Source organism: Chaetura pelagica, unplaced genomic scaffold, assembly GCF_000747805.2.
Source record: "Chaetura pelagica isolate M959 unplaced genomic scaffold, ChaPel_1.0 scaffold39, whole genome shotgun sequence".
In the NCBI taxonomy this organism is placed as follows: domain Eukaryota; kingdom Metazoa; phylum Chordata; class Aves; order Apodiformes; family Apodidae; genus Chaetura; species Chaetura pelagica.
In genome coordinates, this window is record NW_009954614.1 from 2,779,416 (window position 1) to 2,791,270 (window position 11,855).

General features: G+C 36.5%; 1 protein-coding gene across 1 annotated transcript in view; it reads right to left on the minus strand.

Annotated features, from left to right (window-relative positions):
* The window catches only part of CADM2 (cell adhesion molecule 2), a gene marked incomplete at its 5' end in the record, with an annotated part of 191,978 nt that overhangs the window by 40,097 nt on the left and 140,026 nt on the right, over positions 1-11,855 (minus strand). Inside the window, one exon of the mRNA XM_010005524.1 lies at positions 7,456-7,572. Within this exon, the coding sequence (XP_010003826.1) occupies positions 7,456-7,572 (117 nt within the window). The remainder of the gene's footprint in view (positions 1-7,455; positions 7,573-11,855) is intronic.

Genomic DNA, 11,855 nt, shown 5'->3' on the forward strand with positions numbered 1-11,855 from the left:
TACGGTGGAAAAAAACCAACAGAGTGTGATCATAGCTCTGGTTAAGAACGTTTGAATTCCTGATGCATTGCTGAAGCCTCTCTAGAGCTTTGCTATATAATAGAATCTTTATCAGACCATCAACAAATTGTGATATTTATCTGTACAGCATTGCATTTTGGGTTAAGTGATCATCCATCAAGGCTGGAAATCATTGTGTACTTTTTCAGCTGCATACTTCATTACTGCAAGCTGACAGCTAGAAGGATTTGTTATTACTAGAAATATTTGTCCCAGACACAAAGAACAGGTTCCTAATATATGATATTATGATACTTCCTTTTCTTTTATGCATTCAGCATGCCTGTGTTGTAATCTAAGTCTCATTTATGATGTTCATCTACATGGCAAACTATTCAGAGTGTGATATCTATCTTTATTTGTTTCAGAATGCAACAGTCTCATGAATAATATGACCAAATAACATATAATAATGACAATGGTCTTCATCTTACGTCATAATAGCTGTTAAGCAGAGAAAACTGCAGTTTTCTAAATTGCATATTTCTTTGCTTCAGCTTGTAAAAGATGAAAATTGAAAAGCGAAGGTACATTTCATGGCAAACAAGTTAACTAGCATGATGTGAGTCATGTTGCCACAATTTTTGTTTGTGGCTAGATCTTTAGTGCCATGCATGCTGACTCAAGCATTACCCTCAGTTTGATATTACAACTATAAAGTATCTCTTAAAAGTATTGGAGAACTGGGAATTCCACACAGAAAAACTAGGGGTTTATTTTGGTATGATCACAATACAAACAACAGGATAGTTACATTTTTTTTAGCATGCAAGTAATAATGGAGTTTTACATTTAGTTTCACACTGCATAAAAAAGCACTTCCTTTCATAACCCCAATCTGATGCTATGTACTGCCCTGTTGTCCTGTTTCCTCTGAGCCACAGGAGTGTACACAGGTGTATACACCTTTTGTGTATACAACAATATCCACAATTCCTAGCTTTAACTTAAAAAAATAGATATTAGATACCTTTTGTGTATACAACAATATCCAACATTCCTAGCTTTAACTTAAAAAAATAGATATTATTTTCATACTACATTTGTACAGTCTCTTGCTTGGAGCTAGCATGGTTTTGGTCTATGCTGACTATCCACATAAGCATGTACTGTTACGATTCAGATTCTCTGTGGACATAGAAACCTTCAGAAATTTAGCCAGTAAAGTAATAAACTACTTGAGTTGGTGGGAGGTGTTCTTGTTTGGTGGATTTTGGCTTGGTTTTCATTTTTGTCTGCTTGGGGTTTTTGGGTTTTGCTGTTTGTTTGGTTGTTGGGGTTTTTTTGGTTGGTTGGTTGCTAGAGGAATATATCTTATACCATGACCCTAAAGCATAAGAGGAACAGCTAAGGACTCCTAATTTATTTATTTATTTAGGTTTGCATTTATCAGCTCTGTGTATATGATTCACCTCACTAACATTCTCATAAGCCACTTTCACTATATTATAAAAGGCACTTTCTGACTGTGTATCTCTCAGACCAGACAAACAGAGAGTTCTTTAAGTTAGAAGAGATGCTACAATCTCTTCTGTTGAACTTAATTTTGTAAGCTTTGAGAATTTGCAGTATTCATTGTACTACAAAGTATGACTAGTGGGATGAAACCCTAAACAAATGTTGCTTAATGAAAGGAACAAATACTCCTTTTTTCTCTAAAATGGCCACCGTGGACTACTAAGTCTCTTGAAAATATTTTTGGTTAACTTTAGAAATTCCAAGTCCTGTTCAACAGATAAGAAGCCACCAACACATGAAGGCTGGGTAGGTACAAGTTAGATTATTATTATTACTATTATTATATAACAATAATAAATAGTAATAATAATAATGAATAACAGAGTTGGGGAAGAGAGGAACACAGGACTACCGAATATTTTTTTGTAAACTCTGAGCTCAAATTTCCTCATATTTCCATGAACATGACATTTCAATCTCACCTTAATAGGTATACTTTGATACAAAAATTTCAACTGTTTGATTCTAAAACAACTCTCAGATCTTGCCATCTTGCTCTCTGCTCTCTGGGTACATTTGATCTCTGCTTTAGGTTTGTCCTCCTGCTGCAAGGAAGCCTAGGACTTGGCCCAAGGAGCCCCATGCCTGCTGATGTGTTGAGACTCAAGCAGACACATGGATTTTTTCTTCCAACATCAAAGCCCTTGATAGCTGAGAACATATGGAAAAGGAGGCAGACAGTGTTACGCTCCTGCATCTCCCCTCTGCACCTATTAGCTACTAGCAGACCTTAGGAAACTGGGCATAATTTATTTTCTTTATGTCCTCTACTTAGCCCACACAAGTGCCAAGGAATGGAAGGGCACTTTCTGTTCCTGGCCTCTCTATCAGCTGGTTGCAGATGCTGGCTAGGGAAGGTTTCCCAGCTACTACTCAAATTATCTGGCCTCCAGGAAAATCTAGAAGTTAGAAAAGCCAGTAGGAGATCACTGTAGGAGAAGAGAAGATCACAAAGAGGAAAGAAAAACCAGTTGCATTTTTTTTTAACCTGGATTGAGTAAGACCAGGCACAAATTAGATTTTATTTTACTGCTATAAAGTTGTATATAAAACAACTAGGTTTTAGCATGCTGTCATACAAAACTTTTTTTTTTTTTTAACATTAGACAACATTAATTTTATTTATTATCAGAGTTGTATGCAAGTAAGCTTGCACAACTATATATACTATGTAAGTCTACCCTTCTGTCCCTTGTCCCGCACAAATTCTGTAACTTTTCCTGGCTTTGTTATTCCTTCCTCTGTCAATATCTCAAAGTGATAAGTTACATTAATCAGATTATGTGAAAAGAAAATGAAATCACATGGAAAGAAATGGTAACATTTCACTTTTTTATATACCAAAGAAACTTAGGACTACAAGTTCTGTCCATGTAGTTTCTGCATCAGATCTGCCTATAATTAAATAGATACTATAGTTTATCTGGGGTTTTTTCTCCGCATATAAACTCCAGGTAAAAATGGGAGAAAAAAATGTAACTTTTTTTTTTTTTTTTAGATAGGATGGTTGCATTTTATGTTATTAAATAGAAATATTCACACTTAAATTAGATTCACAAGTTTTCAAAATGATCAAATACTCAGATCCTTTCTTAATCCACTATAAACTCTTCTAAATTTACTCCATGAATCTCCTTTAAGAAATCTTTCTTTTATACCAGAGGCAAAAACAATATAAGCAAAGTGGATTGTCATAAAGCAGGGATTTAATTCATGTATAAATGTCTACATTAATTGACTTTGTGGTCACTTTGACTATTAAATAAACTCTTTAACTTCATTGTGCAGCTGCCTGGGAGCAGCATCATATCTCTGCTATATGCAATGACTTTTGGAGATGTTTTTAGGCATTGCTATATAAAGCTTTGAACATTCTAGCACAGTCATTATATAAGTGAGTCAGCTGAGACTGAATCACCCTGATACATGCAGTCAGACTGAATTGTTCTATCTTTTGATTTTGCGATGCTCTTGCAATGCTACTTTTGTACCAATTTGGAGGGTGGTTGTGAGATTTCAATCTTCAAGAATATGTCAAAATTACCAAGTTTTATAACCTCTGTGGCTTTTTTATATATATTTTTTTTTTGACAGGAAAAGGATTTAAATGTAAAAAATCACAGGGTTTGTGTGTGGGTGATTAACATAATGCCAGCTGGTGGGATGGTTTTATGTACAAGCTTTTCTCCTCTATGAACCCAGAAACAGCTGTTCTGACTTGAGGTAGCTTCTCCTAGACTGCTAATCACACTCCCTCTCCACCTATAGGACTTTGAAGGATTGGCAAAGAACCACCTAAATTAACTTTATGCTAACAAAAAATTTCTCCAAGGGAGTCATCCTTTGTTTCACTACTGGGGACAAATCCACAATTCTCCTGTGCCCCTTCCCAATGACAAAGGGGAGCACTAGCATGGATCTTTGCACAGCTTCCACAAATAACATGGCATAAATCTGCTAGAAAGAAATCTACTCATGTAGTGTATAATTAGTCTTTCCATAGTCCTCTAGAATTGTTTCTTCTCATACATTTTATTCTCATTTTGTCGTACATTCTTCATCATGGTTATTAGGCTTTAGGATACCCTTGACAAATATATAAAGGGCAATACTCTTCACCGGCATAAAATTGTGTTTAGATTTTTTGAGTTAGTAGGTAATGTACCAGTAAAAGAATAATTAATTCCTGAAGGACTGAGCACAAAAGCAAGCATACATTTGTCTGAGAAAGTGAAAAGTCTGACTAAACATGATGTTTATGAATTATCATGCTGTCATCCAACTGGATCAGTAGCTTTTTTTTCATGTTGTTTACTAAATGCCATGCAAATTAAGACAGAGATGGTCACACAGTTCCAGAATTAACTGATGATAGTTTGAAGAAATTTTTTTTCCATCATTAATTCAGGCTTTTGGTAATCATTATATACAATCATCATAATGCAAAATGCCTTAGAATTACAGACTATATGGGCTCTTTATATCCTGTATCATATTTCTGTAAAGACATCTCTCATGACTGGATATGAAGTAACATACCCTCAAGGTGGATTATATAAAAGTCATGCAGAATAATGTTTTGTAGAATTTTCTTGAGGTGATTCGTAAGTATCAAGTAATAATTTTAGAATATAATTAGTTATATTCATCCATCAAGAATATTATGTCAGCTATTGGAAATCCAGTTCAAAGATACTACCTTTGTAGTATATACTACCTTATGATCTGGAGGAAACTTCTGTTTAATTAACACTTAATCAAACAAGATTTGATAAAGATAAAAGAGAAATGCTGCTTCCAATATGGATGGAAGTCAAAATACAACAAAAAATTGTTTTGAAGGTTTAAAATATATTAATAGATTCTTAAATTTATGTCCTTACATAGTCCTTTATGTTATAATTCTTACTGGAAAAAGAAGCAGAAGTGTCAAAGGAAAACATGTTTATATGGTACTTTTTGCTCCGCCAGAAACAGATATAACTGAAAAGCTAATTCTCTATAAAATGGCTCTTTTGCAGCTTGTACCTCTGTTATGTAGGTGCTTTGACAGCCTAGATATGGTTCAGTCTAGTATTTCAAAGTGGCAGAACTCTGCTTTCATAACATTCACTGTAAGTTTAAGAACATCAATTTTTTATGGGTTCAAGAGAGAAAGGGAAGGAAGAGACTTCAGGAGAGTGTCATATCCATTTCCCTCTGCTGTGAAAATCAAGCATTTTTAAAGAAAGCAAGGATGAAGGAAGTTGTAGAACTTCAATAGCTCCACCGTGTCACTGCTCCCATGCATTTACAGAGCTTCCCTACTAAATGCCTTTGCCACTAGTTCAGTGGATTCTTTTTCCCCATTGAACTTGGAAAATAATTCGTCATCAGAGTCATACTGACTTTTCTTTCTTGAAAGCAAAACCAAACTGGTACCTTCAACTTCCTCACAGCGCATGTCTCTAAACTTCCTATCCTTGTTCTTCTTTTATCTGTCTCTACTTGTGGTCATTCTTCAGTGTGACACCCCTATTAGAAACAGCACTCCAATTGTCATCCTTTGCTGTATAAAACACCAATCACTTCAGCCTTGTTCTAATAATTCATTTATAGGATCACTGCATTTCCTTATTCTTGTCTTTCATCTAATGTGTTTCTAAATCCTTTTTTTGGTTAAATTTCTCACACCTTGCTAGTTGCAATTGCTTTTGCATGTGGTTGTTTATGATGTTATGCCTGGTTTCCTGTTTCTTCCACACTGATATACTATATGGCTTATTATAGTAATCTCTCATGTTTTCACTTTTTTTTTGGTTCTTGATTTCTTACATTTTTAGAAAGACAACTTCAGTAGCCTATTACATGTAAACTATTTTTCAATACAAGAAGAGAACTGTTTCTTTTCAAGAAACTGTCTTCCCACACTCCTTTGTCTCCTAGATTGTCTGCCCAAGAGACCATATCTACCATTTCCTTGAGGCTGAAGTTGTCTTCTCAGCCATTTTGCTGAAGTCACTTCTTTTTTTCTGGAAAATGTGAGTGCTCATCTTTTAGTGATTGGTCACCCTCTATTTCTTCACATTTCCTTTTTTTACTTTCTCTTAAAGCAGTATTTCTTTGTTACTGAAGCATCAAATTGCATGCTTTCTCCTATGTTTTAGAGCTGAAACTCAGAAGAGCATTTTCTTTTTCCAGATCTTTCTCTCAATGCTTGACATACAAATGGTGAAAATGAACACTCCAGAGTAAGGTAAATGAGGTCAGGCCCTAACCCAAACTTAGGAGGTAACAGAATTCCTTAACAGCATTGGTATACTGAATATACAAGCACTTCAGTGGCACAGTTTAGTTATGACCACATAACGAGAAGAAAAAAACAATTCATTAGAGACAGCAAACATCAATATGATGCACCAAGCAATTTGTCCTTCTAGTATCCAAGCCCTGGATAATGGACTTGCATTTAGCTCAGCTTATTCTTGCAAGTAAGGCAGGTCACTAAAACTGACTCCTACCAATGGTTCCAGAAAGAAAAGATTTCATAACTTTGTCTTAACTTTCCTGAGAAAATCATACTTTGTCATGTGACTACTTGCAGTGTGACAAGTGTACATTATTTGCTCTCTCCTTGCATAATGAAGGCCTTCAACAGACCACATAGGAACCTTCTGCCATTTCGCACACCATAAGATATTACTAGATAACAAGAAGTTGATAATATACAAAACCTTACACACATATCTTGGCCATTGAACAGTTATCTGATCAGTCAGTGAATACAAAAATAAAATTACGTTTTATATTTGGCTCATAATGCTTTAGCAAAGCATTACTAGAAATATTTAAAAAGCTGTAACAGACAAAAACCCAACCAGATGGGGGCAGGCAGAGAGAAATTTCAGGTCACTTACTCTACTTCTCATAAGATACTCTTAAGTTATGAATACCATAAATTATAAAAGACTGTCAGGGGTGATGTAATGCAATGCCTCTTTGTTATCATGCAACATCGCATCAAGAGTAATTCCAATGCCAAGACACCTGTCTTGTTTTAAACATTAGCACCCAAAATAACCAGTCTTAAAAGGTCATGTTTATTTAAAAATAGCTTGCTTGCATTTTACATTAAAGTTAATTTACTAACCTTAAAAAAAATTAAATGCAAATGTATACAAATAATTTAAGCATCCTGTCAAAGTTCACAGACACTCTGCTAGAGCAATTCAAGGTCATACGAAATCTTTCTTAACCACATACCATCTGGCAGAATATTCTATTATATATATTGAATTAAAGTGCCTCTTCATCAATTTATATCTTTCTTAAAAATTAAACCTATAATTTTCTGTTTCTAATGTGTTTTTCAGGCCATAACAAAGAAGCATACTGTACCTCTGGTGCTGATGGCTGTTGCAGTTGTTGTGCTGGTTGTTAAGGCTACAGTGGTTGTGACTGTTGCAGTGGTAAGGGAGGGGATGACAGTAGTGGGAAGCAAAGTGTTGAAAACATCTGGTGAGTGGAAAAAAAAATATAAAATAAAATCATATCATGCAAACAAAGGAGAACCATAACAGTGGTTTAATTTGTAAATACAAGTATGTTGAAAAATGACTAAATTAAAACATGATTAACATAAATTATTACAGGTACAACAGAGTACCTTTAAATTCTTGACATTATATCACTCTCAATTTTTATAATCATTCTTCTAGCATATGGAATTTAAAACACTGTTAAAATGAACAAGTTTCCACATATCTGGAGAGTGACTGTTTAAGTGACAAGAATCCGTTTCTTCATTGAGCCATTTTAAATGTCTCATATAGTAGAAACCATACATGGATGAAACATGCTGTGTCAGAGTGGGAGATGAAAAAAAACAACACCATCATGCTAAAATAAACACACACATATTAACAAGAAATGGTTGTATGTTAAAACACCCACTTTCAGACAGACTCAATGGAGGGAAAAAGGGGAGAAAATGCTACTAACTATAGGAGCTGCTTTTTCCGGATTGCTTTTCTTCTTCCCACACATTTGTTTAAGACACAGTTGTCGATGAGATCCAGAGCAGAGTATATTTCAAAATCTTTACCCTAATTAGCAGGAACAGCCATCTTTCAGTTACCCTTAACACTTCAAATTTATTGTTAAAACACACAATTGAATTTCTCTAAAAAAATGCTAATAATATTGCTCTTTAAAACTCTATGTAGACAAGTCTGAAAAAATGCATAGCCCTGATGACAGCATCCTACAAATCCCTTCAGCTTTTGATCAAGTAAGTGCAGGTATGCCAGACTTAAGTATGCTGCTGCTCTGCTGCAAAGAAACAAATAACATCTGCTGCAAAATGCTTCAGTACAAAGCAGAACACAATCAGATGTACAGATAGAAAATACTTTGATTACACTGCCAAAAGCAATAAAGACCAGTATCACTTTGCTTATAAGGTGATTGTAGGTTTTAAAGAACAAACAAACAAAAGCCCTGAAGAGAACTAGAGAAAAGCACTTCTGTGAGGATATGAAAAGTATCTGACATTTTTCAGATTATTTATACTGCAGGACTAAAAAGAAAGGACTGGTTTCTCAGCAGTTGATGGTGAGTAACCCATTCCACACCGATTTCAGTGAAAAAATTTCTGAAGGGTGCTATTCAATGCAATAAAAGAGTAAAAATCTATCCCACGATCTGTCTTCACTTGCTGTGGAAAGAAATGCACTTGGTGTCTGAGTACCATCAATTCTGACTGAAATCAATGGAAGCTGAAGTAGCGCAGAGCACTACAGTATTGGGCCCTATAGAACACATTACAGCCACAGGGTCCTTGAGTTCAGCATTGCATAATTACTGTCTTAGAACTTCAACTTAGCATGCTTACCTTATTTTTGTACTGCATGACAGATTATTTTGCCACTTCAAAAGTCTCTTTTTCAGTTAACTTCTATGAGTCATCTACAATTTTCTGTATTCCTCTGGTTTTGATAAACACCAGCAGTATTCTCTCTGGAATCTATACTTGTGGGATTTTCCACTTTCAAAGCCATCAGAAAATGGCATGGGACCCCTCTTTCATCTGTTGTACACTGATATTTACTCTGTTTCTCAGTACAAAATATTACCAAGGCAGAAAAATTTAAATAGGCTTCTAAAAAATCTCACCAGGAAAAATGGTAACATCACCTGGAGTGCAAGTACCATAATAATTAAACAGAACTGAGTATAACTGAGTCCTGGGTTGCACCCAAGGAAGTGTGGTCAGCAAGTCAAGGGTGGCAATTCTCCCCATTGGGTCTCATAAGACCCCACCTGGAGTACTGTGTCCAATTCTGGAGCCCTCAACATAAGAAGGACATGGAACTCTTGGAGAAAGTCCAAAGAAGGGCCATGAAGATGATCTGAGAGCTGGAGCACCTCTCCTATGACAACAGGCTCAGAGAACTGGGACAGTTCACCCTGGAGAAGAGAAGGCTCTGGGGAGACCTGACCTAGTGGGATGTGTCCCTGCCCATGCAGAGGGGTTGGAACTAGATGATCTTTAAGAACCCCTCCAACTCAAACTGCACTATGATTCTATGATTCTATGACAACAAATAGTAGGGAGAAAAAAAAAGTTAAAAAGATACTTCACATGGACTGACCTATGCAATTGCTTCTCATAAAGGGAAACTCCTTCCCTGATAAACATCTGTTAAAAATTAAATCAAACAGAAAAAAACACACCTACTTCATATGGAAATCAAAGCCTTGTTTATTAAGAAAACTTTACAAATCAGTCTTCTATGCAAAACCCAATTAGTGTGACTTACGGTTCCATTCATTATCTTTCTTAATATGCTGTTTATTTAAGACTATGCAATGGCAAGTTAACAGCAAGTGGCAAATACAGTAATGGTTTTATGGCAGTGCTTTCCAGTCTTCAAACATAGTGTCTACCTCTTTACCACATAATAGCTTTATCGAGCTATTGGTGAATTTAGAAGTTCACTGCTTTCTTGTTTCTCTTATGATTGAAGTATTTCCAACAAGATTTCTTATTTCAAAAGAAAGGCTATCTAGGAAACAGACTAGTTAACAAGAACTAAGATATTTCAGTATTCTAATACAGATGTGATAAATTAATCTTTTCTGATAAGATCAAGAATAAAGAAAACTTGTGCAGAAATTAGTTTCCTGACCAAGGTCACAAATGCTGATTCCAAACAACAAAATGACAGCTTGGCAGAAGCCTGAAAGAAAAATATGTTCTCAAAAGAAACGTAAATACAAGCAATAGCATGGGCTTTGTTTCTGTCTTAGAAGAGTAAGGTGAAACTCACCATGCAAATTACTGCAGTTGGTCTGCTTTGTTCACAGCATTACAATTACTTGCTCTCAAAGACTACAGTACAAGATAACAACCAGGAATCAGCAGCCTGAAGAGCACTGCATTGCCCAAGTAATGAACTAGAATTCTGCTCTGGACTCTAGAAATGCCTAGTTTGTATCTGTTTCGATTTGAGGGTTTGACAATTAGAATTGCTTCTTTAATGACACCAGAGGGTGCAGCAGGAAGGCACAGGTAAAGTAACAGAATAGCTCGGAGCTCTCCAGACAATACATTTTTGAACTCTTGAACCATATCCCATCCTTAAACCCTTCTTTGGACAGCCCAAATAAATGTAGATGAAGTCCCTTGGGAGGCTGCCTTGAAGGATAAAAGAGTCCAGGAAGGCTGGACATACTTCAAGAAAGAAGTTTTAAAGGCATAGGAGGAGGCTGTCCCCATGTGCTGAAAAACCAGTAAGCAGGGTAGAAGACAGCCTGGCTAAATAGGGACCTTTGGCTGAACCTTAGGAACAAAAGGAGAGTCTATGACCTTTGGAAGAGGGGACAGGTCATTCATGAAGACTGTAAAGATGAAGTGAACCTATGCAGGGTGAAAATTAGGAGAGTCAAAGCAGAGCTAGAGCTCAAACTAGCTACACCTGTTAGGGATAATAAAAAATGTTTCTACAAGTTCATTAACAGCAAAAGGAAGATTAGGAAAAATCTCCGTCTTTATTGGATGCAGAGGGAATCTTAGTAACAAGGGATGAGGAAAAGGCTGAGGTGCTCTACACCTACTTTGCCTCAGTCTTTAGCAGTGGAACTAGCTGTTCCATGGATATACAGCCACATGAGCTAGGCGAGAGGGAATAAGTGCAGAATGAGATCATCACAATTAAAGAGGAAGTGGTCAGAGACCTGCTACAGCACTTAGACACACACAAGTCTATGGGACCGGATGGGCTACATCCAAGGGTGCTGAAAGAGTTGGCAGATGTGATCACCAGGCCACTTTCCATTATTTACCTGAAGTCCTGGCTAACTGGGAAGGTCCCAACGAACTGGAGGGTAGAAAATGTAACACCCATCTATAAGAAAGGCAAAAAGGAAGATCTAGGAAACTATAAATCTGTCAGTCTGACCTCAATACCAGGGAAGGTCATGGAGCAGATCATCTTGAGTGTTATTAGCAGACTTATTGAGAATAACCAGGGGATCAGGCCCAGTCAGCATGGGTTTATGAAAGGCAGGTCCTGCCTGACAAATCTGATCTCCTTTTATAACCTGCTGACCCAACTATTGGACGAGGGAAAGGCTGTGGATATTGTCTATCTGGACCTCCAAAAAGCATTTGACACGGTTCCCCATAGAACTCTCATTAAAAAACTGGCTGCTCATGGCCTGGGTGAGCACATGATCTGTTGGATCAAGCAGTGGCTGGACAGTTGGGCCCAAAGAGCTGTGGTCAGTGGGGTCAA